We start from the raw sequence: 23,627 nt of genomic DNA on the forward strand, positions 1-23,627 counted from the left end.
TAAATAATTGTGCTGCGGCATGTTGCCTATATGTCAAAAAAAGTCTAAATAGATTTGTTTATAAAAGGATGTAAAGACATACATTTTGTTCATTCTTCTTTATTCTAGGTTACATTATGAATATGGGCATGGTGTGGCCTGGTGGTTGGCCCCGAAGAACTGAGTTTGTGGGACGGTCTGTTAAATTTAGACGCATGAAACTTGAATCCGGTGACCTATGAGTGGAGGGCTAGGGCGAGGCTGGGAGGCATATCGGGGGGCCGAGACATAGGGGATGGCCTTCTTCACCCCACTGTGCAGGGTCCAGTACATGGTGAGGTTGTTGGTGCTGACTGATTTGGCCACGGACCAGCGGTGTGCGTCTAATTTATCACTGATGGCTGCACGAGCCGAAATATCGCCAACTGAGTGACTAGGTGCGGTCATACGAAGTGCATGAGACAAAAACGTTGGCTCCTTAACGTAGACTTCGTTAAAGATGTTGGACTTTTTGTAGCTGTATTTAAATTCAATAAAAATATCCAGTTCAATCATTTTAATTACATTAATGAGATCTATGGTTTCCAATGAACATTACAAGCGTCCAGTCATTGCCTTCTATAAAACTGCTTTAAAAGTAGCCTACATTTCGCTATTCTGATCCTATACACTTTTGTCAGATACACTCACTTTCTCCTTACATAGGATACACAAACCTTCAGGAGCTAATTATCTTTAAATAAAAAAGATAATGGCACGGGCCGAGCCATGAACAATGCAGCCAATCAACATGGTGCTTCAGCAGCACCGAAGGTAGCGGTGTAATTTGATTGGCTGTTGTGCAAAAATATCAACAAACTTTCGAGAAAGTGAAGCTGAGTCGCAGACAGTAGGCTATCTTCAATGGAAACAAGTTGATCGCTGTTATTCCGTACCGCTTCCACTCATTTTTCGCGCGAGACTGGCATGCACCTGTTGAACCAATGAGACTATCGGATTGGTCACTCCGAAGCCAATGAGAATGAGGCTGGTGTAGTCATTCCCGTGGGTGAATTGAGATAAAAAGTTGGAGGTGGCGGCCGGCCAGGGTGAAGTTGGAAGAGTTGTAGGCAGGGGGAGGCATCTTGAAAGAGTCAAACCCTTAGAGAAAATGACCGACGTAGAAGCGCAAGGCGCCCTACCGCCGGCACCGGTGGCGGTGGCGGTGGAGGTGGAGGTGGAGGAAGAGCCACAACCTGAGAGAAAAGTGATAGGTAGGGAAATAGCCTACAGACTTAAGCTGTGATTGATATTAAGACTATTGAAAAGTGTGAAAGATTACGTGGGTAATGTAGCCATTCATGTATGTTCTGAAGGATGACTTGGATAAAATTGGAACCGGGACAGCACAAGAGTGGCCTAGAGTAGGCCTATGACTCAGTAAATATTTAGATTAAATTGTCTTATAGTTCATAAAAGCATTATTCCTCAATCCGTGGCTTATTTTGTAAATTCAAAATGGCTATCGGATTGCATGTAGGAGTTAGCGTTGACATTTTAGTGAGTAAATACTTTGTTTAAAGAACCGCTTAGGAGGACAATTGTCAAAACCGTAATTTCACTTCTTCCATGCTCGATTTGAAGTGCAACAGCAGAGGACGAATTAGGAGTTCGGTTTCATTTCCACTTCGGCTAATCAGTTGGGGCTAATCAGATATCGAACATGGGCTTTTTGAAGCAGGACTGTGGCGGTTCAACATGTTTCTTTGTATGGGGCATTACTTAGTATTTATGTTCATATCTGACTGATGTTCAGGAAATGTTAAATGTGACACTTAACCGTGTGCACACGAGCCACATGTAGGCTTATTTGGTTGCCTTACTGAAATTACACATTTCGTGGTATTGGAAGTAATCGTGTATTAAAAGCAATAGGTCCACATGTTTAGTATGTCCTACATATAGCATCAGTTTCCTGTTTGCTTATCATGTGCTCGAAGTGGGAGGGCTTTGAAGAGGCCTACAGGTGAAGGTTATTTAATCAGGACGTAGCGCAATAATCAAAGTCCTTTAACTTAATCGAAATGTGACATTCATTTGACCTGATGCAAAATATCCCTTCTCATATGACTTGGTGTTAAGAAATCGTTTTGTATTTTTTTGTTTGTTTTGTTTTTGTTTGTGTTTTATTTGTTTTGTTTATTAGGAGTAAAGAATCTTTCTTGCTATGTTTATGTGGTCAAATGTTACGTTGACCAATGACCATTTCTACACTACCTAGTTTAGGCATTTTAATCCAACAACGCTGGTGTACAAATGTGTCCTACATGACCTAGGTTAGAGGGGCAGTCTCAAAGTTTATGGTTAATTATTTACGTATGGGCCTGTCGTTGTTCAAATAACTCCGTGTCGTTGTAATGCATTCAATAAAAGTCGCATTGATATTGATAAGCTACAGACCGTTGCTCATTTGATGAACCTTATACGAGCTTGTCTTTTCCTTCTGTCTTTCAGCCACACTCGTGCAAGGCACAGTTAAGTGGTTCAACGTACGCAATGGATATGGCTTCATCAACAGGTAAAGTGAGGACTGCAAGTGCGAGGTTGTCCAAATTGTTCTTCTACTGTCTGTTCTGCCACTACCTTTAACACTCTCTCTATGTACTTTGTTAGAACCTCTGTGCACTTAACCCGGTTGGCGAAAAGTGTGACAGTTGAGCAACAGATTTGTAGCATTTCCTGAAATCATCTAATGGCTAAATGTCAATTTTGTTCAGCTGCTTGCTCAGGCATACTCTCAGATACTTGCGTGCCCCTTTGCTTTTTCCTTGCAAAACCAGTTACACATGGCTTTGAATGTCCTCCTTTTTCAGAAATGACACCAAAGAAGATGTATTTGTCCATCAGGTAAAACTAACAGAATTGGGGCCATTTTTGTACATTTGATTGTATTGTTGTTTTGTTTGTTTTTTGTCAGTGGTCATGGCATGAATCATTAAAATGTGTGAACATGTCCCTTATTTCAGACGGCGATCAAGAAAAACAACCCAAGGAAATTCCTACGTAGTGTGGGAGACGGCGAGATTGTGGAGTTTGACGTTGTTGAGGCAGCCAAAGTAATGTCCTCCCCTACATTTTGTCTCTTCAGGCTCATCTGTCTAGCACAAACTTTTAAGAGTTCCCTCTTCAGCTGTAACATTTGTGCTCCTGTACTTTAACCCAGGGCTCCGAGGCGGCTAACGTGACTGGCCCTGGGGGAGTACCAGTCAAAGGCAGTCGCTACGCCCCAAACAAACGCCGCTTCCGTAGGCGCTTCTACCCCCGCGGAACACGCCCCGGCGGAGACAAGTCTGGAGAGAGCTCCGCCGGTCCCGCGTCCGAGGGTGAGGGGACCACTGACAACGGGGCACCTCAGGGTGTCCCTCGACGCAGGCGACCTCGCAGGCGTACGGTCAGCCAGACGGCAGAAGTGAGGAATTAAAAAAAATTTTGAGGAAAGATTTAAATGTTAAAATATTTTCCTGTATGTAATTTTATCTATAATGTCTTTTTTGTTTTTTTTTGGTAGGTATTTGCAACCTAAAATAGACTCCAAAAATTGAGCCATTGTGAAACTGTGTATTGAAATGATGCTGTTGTGGTGTGCCTCGTCCTGTTCTGAAGTGGTGATTTCTCTGGCAGGGAGATGGAGTGGAGCAGAAGAATGGGACAGTGGAGGGTGGAGAGCCGAGGCCGCGACCTCGACGGTTCAGGCCACCATACCGCAGGTTTGTGCGTGCGTGCGTGCGTGCGTGCGTGCGTGCGTGCGTGCGTGCGTGCGTGCGTGCGTGCGTGCGCACAAACAAACATGCATTGGCTTAATTCATGATTCTTAACCTTTCCTCTCTAGACCATTCCGGCCTCGCCCACCCCAGGGTGAGCAGCAGGCCCAGGCCCCAGCAGACGGCCAATCGGAGGCCCCAAAGGAGACCCCAAAAGAGCCTCAAGCCGATGGGGAGCAAGGACCGGGTCAAAGCCAGAGACCCCGCAAACAGTTCAGCCGCCGCAGACAAAGGAATTCAGAATCCACCACTTCCAAAGTAGGCTCTGAAAATTTGCTGTGGATTTATTTATGTATTTTATTTTTTATTTTTAATTGAATATTAGAATAGGAAGCGCTAAGAATGCCAGTCTCCTCTGCTGAAATGTGGTCTAGATGTGTTCATAGTGTGATTCTCAGTCAGTATGGACACCGTATCACTGAGTTGTAATCCAAACCCCCACCCCCCGTGAGATTACTTTGGCAAAATTGCAATATTCACTTACAAACTCATGTTGTACACATAAAGGTAAACTATATTGGCTCATTATGGAAAATGGTGAACCTTTGACTGTTTTGCCTCCATGCAGGATGACTCTGATAAGCCCAAGGAAGAGCCAGGGTCGCCTGTTCCAGCATCCAAGGCACCTGAGGCCAAGACTTCCCCCAAAACCTCGTCAAAGACCTCCCCCAAATCATCCCCCAAATCAGGGGAGGTGAGGTGGCATCTGTCTTACTTGGCCTCCATGAGACCAGTGAAGCTCGACTATTACACTTTTGGTCACATCTTCACATAGTTTTGTGTGCTTGAGCATTTATTTGCATTTAATTGTTGTGGCAATAATTTGTGTTAAGTTGTAAGCAGGACGGTATGTCTATTCCTTTGGCACACAATAAGTAAAATAACATTCCCAACAAAATGTTATAATTTTGCTTGATCTAGGATTGGGATGTAGGTTTTCTAGCTTACAAAACCTAACCCTGTCTCCCCCGCACTTGTTTCCTACAAAATTCAAAACACAATCATGTCTGTGACTGTCCAGTATTACCGAACTATTGGGACTAGTTTTAGATGTGAAGGACTTGCCACTAAATAACCTAGTAGCCCGCTAACACTGTGCAATAATGGTCACTCATGACTGTTGCTTCTCCGCAGACACCTGCCACCACAGTTGCTGCTGCACCCTCGGAGTGACGCTCGTGAGTGGACCGCATCACGTGACCCCAGAAAGAGGTGGGGCCCTGGTGTTCAAACGGCGTAACTATTTGAGGGCCAAAGGGTGGAGCACTGTTTTTGCACCCTTTCAGTTCTTTAGCAGCTGCAAGCGCCCGTGCGCCAAATTAAGGAGTTATACTGTGGCCAGCTTTGAGTGATTTGGCCACTTGTGATATGGTGGGAGTAGAGTATCGCTCGGCACACGTGAGCGGTTCAAAAATTCAAAATGAGTGTTGCAAGTGAGATTCAATTTGACTAAATCACAGCGTCCGTTTTAACTCACCTGTGATTGCAGGTGTGTAATTTGCTTGCCAAATTGAATGTCCAAACGCAGTGAGCTCCCCTGATTTTTGGAATTTGGCCCTTGTTGTGGCAGGTTGGGAGATTTCATTTAATTACTTTCGGGTATCCTGCTCTTATTGACATCTAATGTGAAAACCTTCTCCTCTCCCAACATTTCCTCTTTTTGTGTGTTCGTCTGTCTGTGTACATCTCTGTTTACCTCTTGTCTCTTAGGTTCCATGGTGCGTGAACTGAGAGAGTTGAACCTCACCTTTACTGTCCTAACCCCCTACCCACCCACCCACACACCTACACCTACATCTGTCACTGCACACGCTATGCTCCCCTCCTGCTCACATCTTCATGTTCTCTCCAAACCTTGTGTTGCCCCCCCCCCCCCCCCCCCTCCTCATCGCTCCCTCTCCCTCTCCTGGAGCCCTGGGAAGGAGAACACAGTGGGGCAATCTCGTTTGGAGTGTAAAAGTGTGATTTAGAAAGCAAAAAGAAAAGGAAGTAATACAAATAGAATGCACCAAGTTGAGCCCTGCTCGGATGACCCGTGAATTATAACGCCCCCACGCATTTAACCAACTTGTTTAATCTAATCATTTGGGGGCATGCAGGCTTTTGAGAAGACAACCAGCCCTGTTTTTGCTGTTTTAAGTTCATCAACAAGGGGGTGGAAAAGTGACATGAGTGTGTTTCAGGTGCTGATTTGCTCACTGAGTTGGCTGTCACCTTTTCCCCTGTTAGGAAAAGCTAATGTATTCTGCCCTTGTCCCTTTGTTGGAATCATACCCCAGCTGGTTGATTGTTTTATGTTTTTTCTTTCTTTCCTTATTTTCGGTCCTCCGATGCCTTATTTTTCTAGGCCCTTTTCTTTGGAGGGGATTATGTGCAATTGTCAGTTTACTAAAATGTCTAGTAAATAATAAATACTTGTGCAAAACCAACAACCCCGAGGATGCTGTCTTATTAGTAAGGTTATATATATTTAATATATTATGGAGGACCAGAGATGTTTAATGAGAATTGCATTAACAGTTGGTAGAGCTGGTGTGTTCTCTGATGGTTCACTGACTGCTTTATTGTACAGTAGTACTGTAAAACCAACCATTTTACCAATTTAATTTTGTACCATGACCCAATTATTTTTCTGTATGTGTTCTTTTTTATATTGGATATATAATGGGACAAAGAAGTTTTCACATCAACTTTATATGAAACACGCACACAGAGGAAACACAGCAGAAATGGTCAAACATGAATAGAAATAGTTTTTCATCCTTTACAGTTCACTAAGTTAAAAAAAAATATTCACTCAAACCTGCATCACGAACATCCTGTTGATTAAAAGCACTCCATATTGTTCCATATTGCTCCTCTGTAACAAATAAACCAACAGTTTAAGGTGACTTCTTTCTATTGTCTTATTGAAACAGAAACTCTAAGACACTTAAATGTACAAATATAATGGAGTGGGGGAAGTCTGTGGAAATTTGAAGACCCTTGTTCATGACAATCACTGAATTATCAAGCTATGTACACTTAAGCACTGTAAAAATGCATTTTCTATACAGAAAAAAATGTCAGCTGTGCAAAACCAGGAAACCCCCCAAAATGTTGGAGCGTCTCATGCCTTGGTCTTAATTGACTGAGCTAACATTTCAGTTTCCAGTCTTACCTCTTTTTAGATATATACATCAATTGTGCTAGTAAAAAATCACAACATGCATAAACCATTTTGAGATGTATGGAAGCTTGTGACCATGTGAATGCTTGGCCACTGTCCCGTTGGGAAAAGGAATTTGGGATAATCCTATGTGTGATCTTTCTGTAAGAGATGCGCTCTCTTGCGCTACGCTCTCTTGCTCGTAGTATAAAAACTCACTAGATCATTAAAAAGGCACATTTGGACTTAGTTGCAAGTTGTCAGTGTTCCAAGCCCAGTTTGACTTGATACACCACAACTGTTCCTAAAAACTGGAACCACATATCCCTATAATAACGCAAGTTGATTTAAACTGTTAACACATCACTATAGTAATGCTCCACAGTAGTTTAGTGTTGATTTGTTCAGTCATTATTGTCCTCTGCAGAGGCCTCAGAAGTCTGTCAATAAAGTGCAAGAATCCTCATCACCCCATCTGTATAATTTCCACTCATACTTAAAATACACACACTCACTCAGTACCCACAACCGCATCCATAACCATTGGTTAAAGCCTTGTATGTCTATGGGTATATGTTTGCTATAACTGTACAAGTCCGGCTCCATGCCTCCAAAGTATACCAGATGTTTTTCTCCAACCACGATCTTCTCCTCCAGTCTTTCTGTCAGGCGTCAGTTGCCGTTGTCGTCCACATCCCCTCCCAGGTAGTCCAGCTCTGTGCTCGGTTTGCCCATGTCCATATCCATGTCCATGTCCATCATAGTGGGAGCGTGGCCGTGGAAGCAGGCTGAGATCTGGTCGAACGTCTTCCCCCGCGTCTCCGGCACTCGGAAGAAAGTGAAGCAAAGGAAGAAGAGGAGGAGCACCGCGAAGAGGAGGAACACATACGGACCGAGGAGGTGCTGCAGAGAGAGAGAGACGAAGGGTAAGAACAGAAGGATGAGAAGAAAGGAAGAGGAGAATCAATCAATCAATCAATATTATTGTTATTAATTGCCTTAATGTGGTGATTAAACAAAGCTTTTTATCTAGCTGAAACAACCAAAAATAATGTAAGACGTTTTCATCTTTCTCATAATCCTTAATAAAATAGGCACTAAAATGCAAGAGCCCAAAATAATAGCCCTCTCCGTGTCAGTTCACTTACAGCAACAGATGGGAAGAACATGCCAATGATGAAGTTGGCCGTCCAGTTGGAAAAGCCGGCCACGGCCATGGCTGCCGGTCGTGGGCCCTGCGAGAACAGCTCGGCCACGAAGAACCAGGGGATGGGGCCGGGGCCCACTTCAAAGAACGCCACAAAGCCAAAGATGGCCAGCATGCAGAAGTAGCTCATCGACGGTACACTGTCCTGCCAGGCAGCAGAGGAAAGAGAAAAGTCAAGAGATGGCGAAGTGAAGAAAGGCAAAAAGGACAATTTCAAAACAGAAACTGTGGAAACAGTGTTGAATAAAGAATGACTTTATGTTTTGAATTTGTAAAAATACCCAGGCATAAACTGAGGTGGAGAGAGAAATAAAAGTTATGGGGATCTGGGACATTAGAGGTGAAGTCTTGAAGAATTACAGTACTGAAGTCAGTACAGCAAATACTAAAAACTGAGAACAGAAACCTCCAGCTCATCTGAGCAACCAACTGAACTCTTGGGAAAGGAGAACCAGGAGATAATTGAAAGGAGAGACATGCAGGGACTCAGATAGGAGCTTTTTTTCTGTCTATGGGTGGGATGTCATCTAAAACTAACATTCTCAGGGACTGTGGGGGGACTGACCAATAGGGCGAGGGCTATCGTCATAACAACCGCACACAGGCACATTCCACCAAGTCCGAGCATGTGCAACGTTCGCCGGCCCATCCTCTCCACTAAGAAGAGCTGTTGATTGGATGAGAGCAGAGTGATGAACAAGTCAGATAATATCATACAAACCAATTAATATCAAGAGTTGATCTGCTCTCCTACAGTTATCGAGGCCCATAATCCATTTAATCAAGCCCCTCAGAAGAATGAAAACAGTAAAGTCATATAGATTATGGTTATCATTGTGGTCTTGACATCTGGGTGATCAGAATAACCCTTGTATGTTACATGGAATTGTACTTCTGTGTAACACCTATTCCCACTACCTTTGCTCAGATACATATTAAGTGCAACCTCTATAGATATGCTATCTTTGAATACAAGGGTTGTATAATTATACATAATAATGTATAGTAATGTATAATAATGAATTAATCACACTGCATATGTCCTGAAAAAACTTTCCTTGTTGAAATAGGAAGATAGTGTAAACTGCCATTCCAAAACTGAAACACCCCGACCCTCCCCACACCAATGTACAAACAAAACACCCAAATATTGACACAGAAACACAGTGACCTGCTAAACACATTTGCGCCAGCTTGGAGTAGAAGTTATCGGGCAAGGAGAAAAAGGACAGGACACAGCACTCTGTGCTATCTAATCTTATTTGCTCTCAGATAAATATGTTATAAAGTAATGGGGCTTTTTTTTTTTTTGCACCCAGGACTTACCGACACCACGGTGAAGGCGCAGTTCACAACTCCAGCCCCTATGGTGGCGTACACGGGGCTCTCGACGCCTGCCTTCTGGAAGATGTTGGTTGAGTAGTAAAAGATCTAGAGAAGGTTCATCACGGAAATTACTTAGACATAACAACAACAACAATAATAATACATTTTATTTATTCATTTCAGAAATGCACTCCAACAGATTTGTGCTTTTTAGCACTGATGAGAAGTGAGTAGATTAGAGTAGTAACATACAGTACCCTCACAAAGCCACACAACGTAAGTGTAAGGTTGTACTACATAAGTTCATCTGTGCTTTTTCACATTTTGACTTTCCATCAATAGTATATGTGTTGTAGGGGTTTGATCAGTTAGTTATTATTATTATTATTATTATTATTATTATTATTATTTGTTATTATTCCAAGTCATTGCATTCTCTCTGTGTTTTTACATGAATTGCAAATAAAAGTGTCATAGGTTTATTTTATCTCTAGAATTTACTTTACGTATTTGGCATAGACCTTTATCCAGAGGAACTTACATAACAGGGAAGGCAAATATTTTTTATCAGCACTTGCAAGTCATAGGTAACTAAGTCATGATCTTGTTGTGTTAGAGGTCTTTAAGAGTGCATTCTCTCATGTCTACACATTTTCTATTATTTGCTTGTGGGCCTTTGCACTGTAAAATGGCCCACTCTTTCATAGTTTCTTTCTCTGGCCTTCTCTTTCATAGACAAAACTTCATTTTGTCTCCTCCTCTACTGTACATTCCTCAAGGGAAAGTTGCTGACAAACTAGAAATTCGGCCGCGTTCACAATATTTAGAGGCTCTTGACATGAGTGCTTCACCTTGCCAGGTGTAGACCCCCAAAACACCTGCACATTCAATGTTTCAATGTCAGTTTAGAATTATTATTCACCACATATATAAAAAAAAATGTAATATCAAGTATCCGTATATTTCCCAATCACCCCAACAGCAGCCATAAATCTGCAGTCTCATGTTTAAAAAAAGGCATTTTATCTGACATCACCAATATAATTCCTTACGGGATGCACTACTCACCATTGAACATTTCTAGACAACAGTCTCAACCAATGAGAAGTGAGCTAATAAGCAGCATACAATGCTGTAGCATGGCTGACCCTTTATGGCATGAAGCGTGTAAGTGTAAATCATGAGATGAGCCCTATGTCATATACTGTGACCCCAGGGTGATCTTTAGTGACCCTTGAACTCACAGCGTTGACGCCAGAGAGCTGCTGAGACAGCTGGAGCATGATGGCGATGATGATTGGCTGGCGGTAGAGCGGCGAGCGGAACAGCTCCAGGATGGACACCTTCCTCTCCATGTCCATCCTCCTCTTCTCCTCCTTCATCTCCGCCAGGTCCTCGCCCACATCCAACTGGCCTGTAAGCCTCCGCAGACCTGCACGAGCAAGGGAGGTGGTGTGAGTCGATCAGGTGTGGAAATCTTTATATGTCTGTGTGTGTGTGTGTGTGTGTGTGTGTGTGTATGTGTGTCTATGTGTGCTGTCTGCCAGGTGCTACTCTCCCACTCCCAGGTCCTACTTCAGAAATGCAGAGTTGCCTGACATGCATACAGCACATAGACAGACAAACCTGGTTAATCTCATTTAAAAAACAAGGCTGTGGGAAATGTTGTGGTCCACAATGTTCCACTAGTGATCTGGTTTTTGCTGAAGTGAAGGGGCTTAATTACTAAAGACAAACATCAATAATGCACAAATGTTTAATTTGACTGACTGCTCTTTCAATGCTCTGCATTTAGAATATGAATATTATTAACTATCTGACTGAATACAGTGTAAAATTCAATACACATGCATACATAAATTCATAGAAATATGTAAAAGCATAAAAGCAATCATATCATAGCTTTCTAATAGCCCACATGTACTATCCAATTCACTCTCTGACGAAGTGGAATGAAAGATTTTATTACATTGCATGCTAGCCTAGAAATCTAGACGCACCCTAACGGCAGCAAATGTAATTTGCAGTCAGGGTAGTCTAGCAACTCTCCGTTGGCTTGCGAACTGGAAAAATCAAACTTCGGTCAGGCCAATCACATTGTGTATACTGTATGTCTATCAACATCCTTTAAACTATCTATCAACCTTCAAAACCTCCATTGCTATCCTTGTCCAATTCCTACCTAGCAACCTCCATAGCAACCAATATGATTACCCTAGTAACCAGCATAGCAACCACTTATTTAGCATAGCAACCACCATATCTACCCTAGCAACACCCTAGCAACCACCGCAATTGTCCTAGCAACAGCCTAGCAACCATTTCCATAATGTCAACCTAGCAACCACCATAGCAACCAACATGATTACCACTAGCAACCAGCATAGCAACCACTTATTTAGCATAGTAACCACCATATCTACTCTAGCAACACCCTAACAAACATCTCAATTACCCTAGCAACAACCTAGCAACCATGACCATAATGTCAACCTAGGAACCACCATAGCAACCAACATGATTACCCTAACAACAAGTATAGCAACCACTTTATTTAGCATAGCAACCACCATATCTACCCTACCAAATCTTAAGAGCAACCATCTCAATTAACCTAGTAATACTGATGCAAGATATCTTCCATCCAACTTTCTCTCTATCCATATACTTCAAAACGATCATCCATCCATTAAACTACCTATCTATAAACATTCATTAAACTATCTCTCTATCAAAATCCATTAAACTATCTGCCTATGAACATCCATTAATCTGTCTGTCAACCTTTATGTGTAATTCAATTACTACCTAGCAACAATCTAACAGCCAATTACCCTACTTACACCATAGTAGCTATCTATGCATAGTGTGTTTTAACTACATATGATATTTAACATTGCATATTTTGCATTTGCATGCACTGGTAATTATTTAGAATTGCATTTCTAGTTTTTATTTTTCAGATTACTTTTTATTCTTGGTCTCATACACAGGGTTTCCAAACAGGGATAGGAAACTTGTGTCTGAAATGTCTTCTGCACCAGTGCTAAAACTCGTAATAAAGGCAGTTGCTGACGGAAATGTCTGCAGTTAAGGTGTCAAGCTGTCCAGTGCTTGGCGGAACACTCACTGCTTTTGGCATGGTGCTCCTGGCTGCGCACAATGTAGAGAAAGCGTGGACTCTCTGGGCAGAATGGCAACAGCGCCATCTGTAGGACCGTCGGCAGTACTGTCGCACCCACCAGCACGGGCCAGAGCTCCTTTGTACCCAATAGAGACTCCAACCCTAGTATCTACAGAGAGAGAGAGAGAGGGAAAGGGAGAGAGACAGAGAGAAAGTGATTTCAGGATGAATACTGTATACAATACCATAAATACCAATAATGATGACAATATAAGGATACTCTAAAGCAGTGTTTCTCAAAGTGTGGTCCGGGGACTACTGGTGGTCCGCAAGCAGACGTGGTAAAATATAGGCTAGATGAGTTGTTTGCAATATTGAACCAACTTGAAATCAACTTGTATCCAAACAGTTCTGCAACACTGCCTATGTAAGCTATGCCAGTTTAAATCATATGAATTTAAACTGGCATATGAATGAACACAATAAACAAGGTGCAAAGACACCAGTGCAAATAAGCAAGGTTGTTCAGTGAGTAGGTCTATTGTGTAATATACTGTTGTATGTCTACTTTTTTTAAGCTAGGTGGTCCTTGAGGCTTTTTTTTATTTGTTAAGTGGTCCTTGTTCTGAAAAAGTTTGAGAAACACTGCTCTAAAGTACTCATCATGTTTGTATTAGCATACAGAGAGAGAGAGAGAGAGAGAGAGAGAGAGAGAGAGAGAGAGAGAGAGAGAGAGTAAGAGAGAGATTTGTACCTGGGCAATAAGAATCCCAGTTACAATAGCCAGCTGATGCAGCGTGCCCAAGGCCCCTCTTAGAGTAGTTGGCGCTATCTCTCCCACATACATAGGCACCAACCCAGATGCCAGTCCTGACAGACAAGATCAATTTGAAGACATTCAAACAGCATACATTTGAATTAATTTGAACTATTATTAAGTGTCAAGCACAAAGGACTTGAAAATGAACTATAAAACAAGCTCCAATTACCCCTCTACAGTCAAGATGATAATAATAATAATAATAATAATAATAATAATAATAATAATAATAATAATAATACATTTCATTTAATAAAGCTCCTTTCAAGACACCCGAGGTTATTTCACAAATGGTAATGCAGACAGTAACAAAACAATTCACAAAACACATTACAATATATATATTTTTTACAAAAGTAATTAAGTAACATGAAACCAGAAGCCAAGTCATCTCTCACCACAGTATGCCCCGATGATGAATCTGCCCAAAATCATCATCTCAAATGACCGGCTGATTTTGGACATCCCCATCAAGCCTCCACCAATGAATGCAAAGAGATTGTTGATGAGCATTGCTTTCCTCCTGTAAAAAACGAAACATGAAGGTTTTGAAGAACTTGACACAAAATAAATAAATAACAGATCTGTAGTGAAATATTCCCATATTTTGGATGAAAATAGATCCTGAAATCCTGATCAGTGATTAGGCATGAGAACAGAGCCAAATTATTGGATAATCAGATATATTATTCAACCACTAGATGGCAAGCATGCACCATCATAAGAAGGATTCAGTGAGTCATTTTAGGTTCAGGGGTTATGAAGTTTACATTGCAGCCACCGCTAGAGGCAAGGCATTTGAAACAGGCGCTCACTGTGCTCTATAAATATCTTTATACTTAGGTGACAAGGATGTATTTATAGAATATGAGAGAACCTTTATTTGGAAAACCATGGCATAATGACTAGTCTGGACAATGATTTTTACAACTGACAACCAAAAAACCAAACGCTTCCCCAACAAAACACAGTTTCAGGGGGTTCTTAGCGGGTTTTTATAATAGTTACTCAGAAAAGTAATTAGCTTTACTTTACTAGTTACTTCTTTAAATTGTAAAGAGATTACTTTACTCTTGACTGTGACTCTTTTTGAAATGTGACTTCAGTACTTATTACTTTATTTAGTCTCTTGATCTATAATCCCCAAATTTACCACATAAAAACACAAGATCAAACATAATAGTCCTTTCATTATACATTTCTGATCAGTGACAAAAAAATAAACATACAAGCTTAGCCAGTCACCAGAAATATATTAGGAATGAATCATATTTCATTAAATTAATTCAATTATTAATATTTAATTAATATACAGTATAACTAATTCTAAATATTAGTTCAATTTAAATATATAAGTTAAATTCCAATATTGAACAGCACAAAAGATGTATTCACAAGCGGTGGATATAGCACAGGAAAGGATGCTCCAATAATACATTAACTGTAATTACTGAAAATTTAAGTGTCATGTGTTAATTGTCTTGACAGAAAAGTAGTGAAATTATTAACACATTGTAACTAGTTATCCCAAACACTGGTCCCTACTGGTTGTCCTCGATCACATCCAATGATTTAAGGGGTTCATTAGTCTAATTCACCTAATTACTATATGCCACCATATTTTATAATGGGGAGGATTACATCATATGACAATTTGATTGGCAGCTTAGGAGGACCACACAGTGAGGAATGAGTGACAGGTAGCTGCACACCTACAGTTATGCAACATCCCAGAATCCCAGTGTAATTTGAGTGCTATGTGAGCACACCACATAACAGGGAAGTTTAAGCTCACACTAATACCAACACAGCTGCTGTGACCTTGATCTTGTCCTAACAGTACCCTGCACATTCACAGTTAGATGACTCTGCTCTTTCTCCCTCCCTCCTCTCCCTCACTTTCTTTCTCTCTATCTATCTATCCATCTCTATCCGTTTATCGCCAGCGGGATCTCCTTTCAATCATTCAGTGTTCTGGGACGGGGTCCAGTCTGTTATACATGCAAGTTCGGGTTACAGCAGGAAGAAGAAAGTGGGGCGCGATGTGGCACGCACTGACATGTACTTCAGACTAGCCCCTATGGGACTGCATTACAGGGACACCCCTAAAGGAAAGGCGTACATGCCGGTCAGGTCAGGAGCCATGAAGTGTTCTGTGTGACCCAATCAGGCACCCTTAGGAGGTACCATGCATGCTACCTTTCACCTTCAAATGCACATGATATCAACCAGAACGGTCTTCTGAATGTTCCTATAAATGCATGCTTACCCAAATAAGTGCACACACACACACACACACACACACACACACACACACACACACACACACGCATGCACATACACACACACACACACACACACACACACAGACACACACTAATATATACATACACACACACACACACACACACACACACACTAACACACTAACATATACATACACACACACACACACACACACACGCATACACACACACACACACACACACACACACACACACACACACACACACACACAGACACACACTAATATATACATACACACACACACACACACACACACACACTAACACACTAACATATACATACACACATGCACACACACACACACACACACACGCACACACACACACACACACACACACACACACACACACACACACACAGTATATGCAGTAAGTTATGTACCTTCCGAGCCACTCGGAGATGACTCCCACACAGAAGGAGGAGATCATGCCTCCGATGGAGAAGATGGCCACGGAGAGAGACCAGAGGGACGTGAGGGTGCCATGGGGAATGGGCTCAGAGTACCTGTGCATCCAGGTGGCATTGTAGTCTTGTTCAATGATCTGAGAGAAAGAGAGAGAGAGAGAGAGAGAGAAAGAGAGAGTAGGGGTGCAGAGAAAGAGAGGAGGAAGAGAGACAGTGAGAGGGGAATGGTGAAATGTTGAGAGTGGAGAAAGAGAGAGAGAGAGAGAGAGAATGAAGAGAGTAGGGTTGCAGAGAAAGAGGAGAAAGAGAGACAGTGAAAGGGGAATGGTGGAATGTTGAGAGTGGAGAAAGAGAGAGAGAGAGAGAGAGAGAGAGAGAGAGAATGAAGAGAGTAGGGGTGCAGAGAAAGCAAGGAGGAAGAGAGACGGGGACAGGGGAATAGTAGAATGTTTAGAGTGGAGGAGGAGATGGACAGAGCAACTCAATAATTCTTGTTAACTGCATGTTTAGGTTTCAAAGTCATGACTTCTAATACTTCTTCAGAGAAGAATTTCATTAAAGGACTATGACATTTGAGAGTAGTGCAACTATAATCCACTGGTATTTATACGATAAACCAGTGATGAAAGAAGTATTCAGATCTGTTGCTTGAGTGAAAGTAGTAAATTAAAACTTTTCCATTACCTCCATTAAGTCATGCATGGACATTTTTACTTTTGTCTTCAAAAGTGGCAGCAAAATGTAGTCAAAATGTACTTGTAGTATTAAAGTAAGAGTATCACTTATTGAACAGTTATTGAAATTAAATCATGTGACACGTTTAGAGGGGGAAATCACCATTTGCTGAAGTTGTTAAATAGATCTGATAGCTTTTTTTGTAAATCATCATAAGAAAAAAAGATAATTTAAAAATATTATTACATTATCTATTGTGCCAAATCTTCATCTTAATCTTAAAAGTAATTAGAAACTCCAGCGGTCAAATCAATGTTGTGAATGTAGTGTAGTAACATGTCCCACTGAAGTTTACTGGGGTCAACGTGGCATAAAAAAGGAATTCATGGAGAGCGAGCCCCAATAAGTAATTGAGTAAGTGCTTTGCTACTTTGCACGATACAATAAACCTTCCAGATGCAAGTGATGCAAATATGAAAGTGGTATTATCTGTCTATATTCTTAGGTATTTAAAAGGCACATCATGTCATGTACAGCTATCCCAGATCTGGGACCTCCCAGTAGAAACCATGTGCATCTCAATGACAATTCTGTGTGTATACATCTATTTCATCGAAGTGTGCAAGTGAGTGTGTGCAATGTGCATGTATGAATACTGTATATACACTCACAACTAGTGAGACTATATGAGTGAGTATATTTATGTCTCCAGTTTATGTGCCACCCCATGTGTCACCATATTTATGTGAGTGCATGTATGTCTATGTGTCTTTTTGTGTGTGCTTTATGTCCCACTCTCTGTTGCTGATCATGCTTTGTATGTGTGGCATTCTGAAACGTCCTTACATTGGGGACCATTATCGCTCGTTTCAATCGCTCGTTTCAAACCTTGCAGTCGGAATTGTCGTTTGTTTATTCAAAGTCTAAAGTCAGTCTCCAAAGTACCCTGGGCTATTCAAGTGTCAGTTTAGGCCTACTGCACATTTTTGTTTTTACCGTCTTGAATAGCCACTGCATACCCGTGTTTGTTGGCATGTTATTGCAAAATCCGCGGAATCATTTTATGCAAGCAAACCGCATACAGGGAGCCTTTATTGTTGACGTCAGATATTAACTTTTTACCAGTTCTGCCAAAGCTCCACTTCTACCCCCTGTCTGGTAACATACAGTACTGTGTGAGAGGGGGAGTGGATACAGTAGAGAGGCAAAAGCCAATGTGTGCTTCTTTTATCGATTTACCAATATTTAACGATATCTTTTGCATTTCTTATCCAAATAGCGTCAAACTGGCACTGCACTTACTCGTGCCCGTAGCAAGACACCTGCCAAGTTTGAAATTAATTCGGACGAACGGTTCAACATATATGCGGATAACACACAGACAGACAGACAGACGTTCCTGTACTTTATAGATATACAGTATGTTTGTATATCAATGCACATTAATGTATCTGTGATACTATATGTGAGTGACAGTGACTGTGTGCCTACATGCATTTCTGCCACACACTATGAGTGTAAATTCATGCTTGCTGCTGTGGATTTGTCTGTGTAACACTACATGTGCGACACCACGTGTGTGTGTGTGTGTGTGTGTATGTGTCCATCCATTTCCATGTGAGTCCCAAGCCTGCTCCGTTCTGAGGGTCCCCTGATATAGCCCATTTTCCCATGACACCAGGGTGGTGGCCTCCAACCGGCCTCCTATTACAACCCTCAGCTGTGACAGACACCTGAGCTTCTTCTTGTCTGTGTGTGTGTGTGTGTGTGTGTGTGTGTGTGTGTGTGTGTGTGTGTGTGTGTGTGTGTGAATGTATGTGTGTGTGTGAGTGACGGGAGAGGAATGGGGGGTCAAAAGCGTGAGGCGGAGTATTTTTGGCCCCCATGAGTTTCCGAATATCCAACGTTACATCCCCACGTCGTCATGTTGATATTAATCATGTTCTTCCACTCCCTTTCAACAGCCTCCATCCTTTTCTTTACAAACTGTTTTTTTGTCATTGTACAGAATCACTCTGCTTCACCCCTAATAATCACCTCAAAGATTAATTTAGAATACAACTGCCATGTGGATAGTGAGGTTACTGTTGTTCATTGGCTGATTTCTTCTATTTATGAATACAAAAGACCCCATACTGCAGTGAGAGTGTCGGTAACATTCCAACATAAACTAACATCCAACTAACCTTGAACTTTGACATTTTCTTCCATTACTTTCAACTTCATGTTTTTAAGTAATAATTCTACTTTGGGTGTGAAAGTATATAGGTACTGCTTCCTGTACCCTTGAAAGTCAATGTCAGTGGTTTGACTAATTAAGGACCTACCTAAGCTGAATATTTTACTAGTTTACCAGCTTACTTAAGAGAAACGTCTTGGGTAACTCAGGGTTTCACCTCACAGTATTTCTACAACTCTTCCTTTGGCGGCCACAATAATAACTCTACATTAACAGTCACAGTAAGGGATCTGGCGAAGATGTATATTCTGCTCTTCCAAAATCTGGTTTTGGTGAAATGAAGACACTGTGCTTTGTTAAGGCAACCAATTTGCCATGAATCTTGGAACAGTCAAACCAGTCTGAATCTGGACAGCTGCAATTCTAAAATTAGATCTTAGTTTGTGCTTCAGTCACACCTTGGCAATGTTCACCAAATGAACCACAAGAGCACTATGAGAGTCTTCCAAGTAATGCACTGTTACTACTAACAGGCTGAAGTATAAGCCTGAGGTTAACTTCTCTACTTGGTCATAGGAAGAAAGTAATTGGCACAACTCCGATTGTAAACCAACAATTGCCACTTAAGGTCAAAAAGGCAACCATGCATAAAAGGCTGTTTGCAGAGTTGCAATACTGTGTTCAGAGTCAGACTTAAGACTCAACATAATGCACTAACTTAAATTGTTGATGTAAATCTCTCCCAGCATATTTAATTTATAAGGGCAATGTAAATTACATTTACATAACATTTATCAGACGTTTTTATTCAAAGCGTTCATACACATTTAAATTTACATGATGTTGCAAATGGAACATTGAAACAACATACAAAAGATAATTTGATGATGTTGCCTACCTGTTGAGGAGCATTGATGACCCCTATGTTGTACCCGAATTCAAAAGACCCTAATACAGCCGTGAACACAGAGAGGGCGAGGGTTCCAGTAATTCTCTTTGGAGAAAACGGACACACACACACACACACACACACACACACACACACACACACACACACACACACACACACACACACCATGGTTATTATCAAGCTCAATAGGCACATCAATAGGCATGTTAGTGTTTCAGGGGGTGCTGAATATGTCTCACTGACCCTTGATCTATAACATATAGTCCTTGAAGACAATCTGACACTTGAAAACCAATGCCATTCATACTGGTCTGTTATTTAGAATCACATGAGTACAGTGCGCAGTGACTATAGGATTACTCACACATACCCTTTCAAATACAAAATGTTGGCACTTCAGTCCAATGTTGTGGTCTAGACAGACAAAGACCATGCATGCATGATACACATTACAATACAAACAAGCACACACACTCACACACACACTCACACACACACACACACACACACACACACACCCACACACACACACACACACACACACTACTGTAAATATATCTCTCAGGCTAATGAGTAAAAATCCATTTGACATACGTAGGACTTAGCAATTCATCATGTGCCTAGTGAATGAACTTTTGAGCTAGTCGTTACGCACACACACACCTGTCTTTTCTCTGAGTGATGGTTGCTTGGAGACAGACACTGAGTCTTTACTGTTTATATCCACTGCATGCTGTGTTGGGGAAACAGTTCTGAGCTGCTATTCAGTGCCTCCAGGCCTGCAGCTAACTGACCTATGTCTACAGATCACTACCACGTACAGACAGCACTCCCTCTGAATATGTGTTGCTGCAACAAGGACAAGTAGAGTAAAACGTGTTTATGCAGTTAGTCTAAAAAGTATAGGAAAATGGAGGACAATTAAAATATACGTGCTTGTATATAGCCAGTAGTTGATAAGTTGTCTGCCTAGGTCAATATGGAAGTGTCTTTGATTCTGGTAATTGTGGCAATGTATTAGGTACATGTGTTACATGCAATTAGTTAGCACCTGTGAGATACAGTAAGGTGTTTTCTTAACGCATCCATGTATTTGCACTAAACACTACTTTCAACATTGTACAGTATTTTGAGGGGTATATGCCGCACAGCAAATCCAATGTTTACAATATGGTGAAAGATTCATGAGGGTCACTTAATGTTAATAAGGTCCTCTACAGGCAAATATTTTCTGAAATTAATTGGGTCTGTTTTATGACAGAAATTGCATTTGTGCACAATAGAGCCCTGCGTTTTGGTGTAATGACCTTGCAGTGGAACCTTGCCAGATCGGCTATGTTTTGTGATCATAAGGCAAAACACAACCAGACAAAAGAGAGAATACGATATAAAAGAAAGAAAGAAAGAAAGAAAGAATATTCATACCATTAGTGGTTATACATACATATATGGTTCAAACAGGACCCTTTTATCCTATAAGACTTAAACATAGGCCTACCTTTTGGTACTACAGTCCATGGCCTAGTGTTTTATGTAAGTGACAAGAATTCAAAGTTCCCTGACCCAGCAACCCACATTCAGCCTTGATCTGCCCTGCTGACTACTACCCTCTGTCAAGGTCATCCATGACAACAAATAAGGGTCCTCCTTTCTTAAATATGATGACAATTCCTGGTGTTGTCATGTGACCTTGCTTTGATATTTACTAAATACAATTTTATTCGTGTTTTATTTTATTCACTGCATGTTAGGTTACCAATGTGGACAGGGGGCACTGAATAGATATTTGTAATTTATTCGTCTTTGCGTTTCTAAACTGACAGTAAAGTCTGTAGCATCTTTCATCCCCCTGTGTCGAGGGCCTGCGTTTGTCCATAGAGCTGGTGAGGTGCCAAATACCCACCTGATATCGCTGATGAAACGTCGTCAGGAGTGGCATCAGTTCTCATCTTGAGATGAGAAACACATAAAGTACCGTATAGGCCTACTAACTTCTGCTATACGACCTCACAATGCATATTCGAAAGTCAGCTAATTTAACATTTAGAGGGGCCAATATATGTATGGAAAGTTTAATCGACATCTTACCTCCCGAGCTCCCAGCTGCTGAAATCCAGCCGGCATGACTTTGACAGCGCGCGACGCGGATTCACTCCAGTGCCTGCGTCTCGCCCTGTCGGATAGTCGCTCCCCCTTTAGATCACTTGCGAACAGACTTCAGAGAAATTAAATGGCTAAAGAAAGAACAGGCCCTACTGAAATAACTTTGCAGAAATACCGATGTCCAGTGAAGGTTAAACTCCAAGATACAAGAGGAGGGATTGTCAAATCCAATTAGAGCGTGTGCGCGTTTTCTCGTCTTCTCTCCCCCGTCCACTCACTACTTTGAAGCAGCAGCGTCTGTTCTGGTCAGAATGACATCGGCACACACTCTCACACACCTCCTGAGGGTGTTTTTTTAAAGCAGGAAGAGAGAAGGGAGGGGTGAGAGACTGGACTGGGGAGTTGGTCATACTCTAAAGCTTGAGGTCCTGTCCCAGAGGTCGTCCAACACGAAGTTGTCTTGACCTTATCTGTCATTGGTGGAAGGACGAGTGTGTGTTATCTCAATACAGTGCTGCCAACTTAATGTGTGTTAGGCTACTTTACCTATGTTCTTTTCCATTTGCCCATGGCCCACCATGAACTGGTTGGCCTCATACCAGCTGACTCTGGAATGGCATGCCAGATCATTCACAGGATCGGTTTTGCATGAACCAAAAAGCAAAAGATCTACACCACAGTAATTCTTTACTTTTAGTTCATCAGTAGTTAATTTCCTAAATTTGCGCAAGATAATCCAGCGCAGTATGAGTGTGTTGTGTCTTGTGCATGCATTGAGAAATATCTAGAAGAGATTATGCATGCTTGTAGGTCTGATTTTATATAATTGGAGTGGTGTGGATAAACCATACTATTATCCTAAAACTGAATGAGCGTTTGTCTGAACTTGGTGCCAATGGTCTCTAACATGAGGCGGTGACTCGACACTTGTGGCCCACCTCTGGGCTTATCTGGGCCACCATGGCGGCTATTGTCTGTCTTCTCATCAGTGGTAAATCACTGCTATTTTAGAACACATGCCAAACGGGTCATGCATCCAGCCAGTAACACCCCTTTCTCGAGCGCCGACCTCCCCCACCCACCGCAGACCACATGGCAACAGGTGCGCCTTGATTGTGGACTGTTCCAATGTAGCATTAGAGGGGTGGTTAAAGATCCACAGCACCAGATGGTTATTAATAAAAGGGGTGTGTGGCTGTCCCCAGACTGCGCTCACACACCCCCAATGAAACACGCCTCCATCTCACGCCACTGTACCTCCCTCTAGTTCAGATCAGCTGCTTCATTGCACACAGCCAAGCTTCTCTTTCATCGCCCCCTTCTCTATCTGTCCATTCAATGAAAAGGAGCATTTGCTTTTCCATTGTATAACAATCTTCCCTTTCTGTCTCACTCACTTGCTTTTACTATTTCTCTCATTTTCTGGACTGCATCCATAACAGTGCTGTGGGATGATTGAGAAAGACCGCATGAACTTGGTCTCAGTTTCTCAGTCTGGCCACCCGGTTGGGTAATGTGTACAGGGATCAACACCGTTCTCCACAGGGGGAAATGCAATCCACTGTATCAGACTATATAAAAAAAACTTGCCACGTTCTTTCTTTTCTTTTTGCTTTGAACATTGTTTTACAGTTAGTGAACATG

The 23,627-nt window shown here is 41.7% G+C and overlaps 2 protein-coding genes across 4 annotated transcripts; one reads left to right on the forward strand and one right to left on the reverse strand.

Moving 5' to 3' along the window:
• Window positions 1-1,061: 1,061 nt before the first annotated feature.
• On the forward strand, window positions 1,062-6,211 carry LOC143127582 (uncharacterized). Of its 2 annotated transcripts, XM_076289158.1 has the most exons (10): window positions 1,062-1,232; window positions 2,473-2,536; window positions 2,832-2,865; window positions 2,985-3,074; window positions 3,182-3,427; window positions 3,640-3,725; window positions 3,848-4,037; window positions 4,348-4,473; window positions 4,914-4,991; window positions 5,490-5,565. In XM_076289158.1, the coding sequence occupies exons 1-9, from the start codon at window positions 1,130-1,132 to the stop codon at window positions 4,950-4,952; spliced, it is 978 nt and encodes a 325-aa protein (XP_076145273.1). In that variant the 5' UTR covers window positions 1,062-1,129; the 3' UTR covers window positions 4,953-4,991; window positions 5,490-5,565. The 2 variants fall into 2 exon arrangements, with proteins under 2 accessions (XP_076145273.1, XP_076145272.1); XM_076289157.1 differs by having other exon boundaries at window positions 4,914-6,211.
• A 243-nt stretch (window positions 6,212-6,454) lies between these two features.
• LOC143127580 (solute carrier family 2, facilitated glucose transporter member 4-like) lies at window positions 6,455-22,311 on the reverse strand. 2 transcript variants are annotated; one of them, XR_012987652.1, is made up of 12 exons: window positions 21,969-22,311; window positions 19,869-19,964; window positions 16,093-16,253; window positions 13,803-13,927; window positions 13,339-13,454; window positions 12,591-12,753; window positions 10,705-10,892; window positions 9,461-9,565; window positions 8,700-8,801; window positions 8,076-8,279; window positions 7,549-7,830; window positions 6,455-6,639 (listed from the first exon to the last, which is right to left on the reverse strand). XR_012987652.1 is itself a non-coding variant. In XM_076289156.1 (11 exons), the coding sequence occupies exons 1-11, from the start codon at window positions 22,002-22,004 to the stop codon at window positions 7,600-7,602; spliced, it is 1,527 nt and encodes a 508-aa protein (XP_076145271.1). In that variant the 5' UTR covers window positions 22,005-22,311; the 3' UTR covers window positions 7,437-7,599. The 2 variants fall into 2 exon arrangements, 1 of the variants encoding a protein (XP_076145271.1); XM_076289156.1 differs by lacking the exon at window positions 6,455-6,639 and having other exon boundaries at window positions 7,437-7,830.
• Window positions 22,312-23,627: the final 1,316 nt, after the last annotated feature.

The sequence above is a fragment of the Alosa pseudoharengus genome, unplaced genomic scaffold, assembly GCF_046254945.1.
Source record: "Alosa pseudoharengus isolate Yale_2024_CS ecotype anadromous, Long Island Sound unplaced genomic scaffold, YU_APseudo_1.1 YU_APseudo_1.1_scf_17, whole genome shotgun sequence".
NCBI lineage: Eukaryota > Metazoa > Chordata > Actinopteri > Clupeiformes > Clupeidae > Alosa > Alosa pseudoharengus.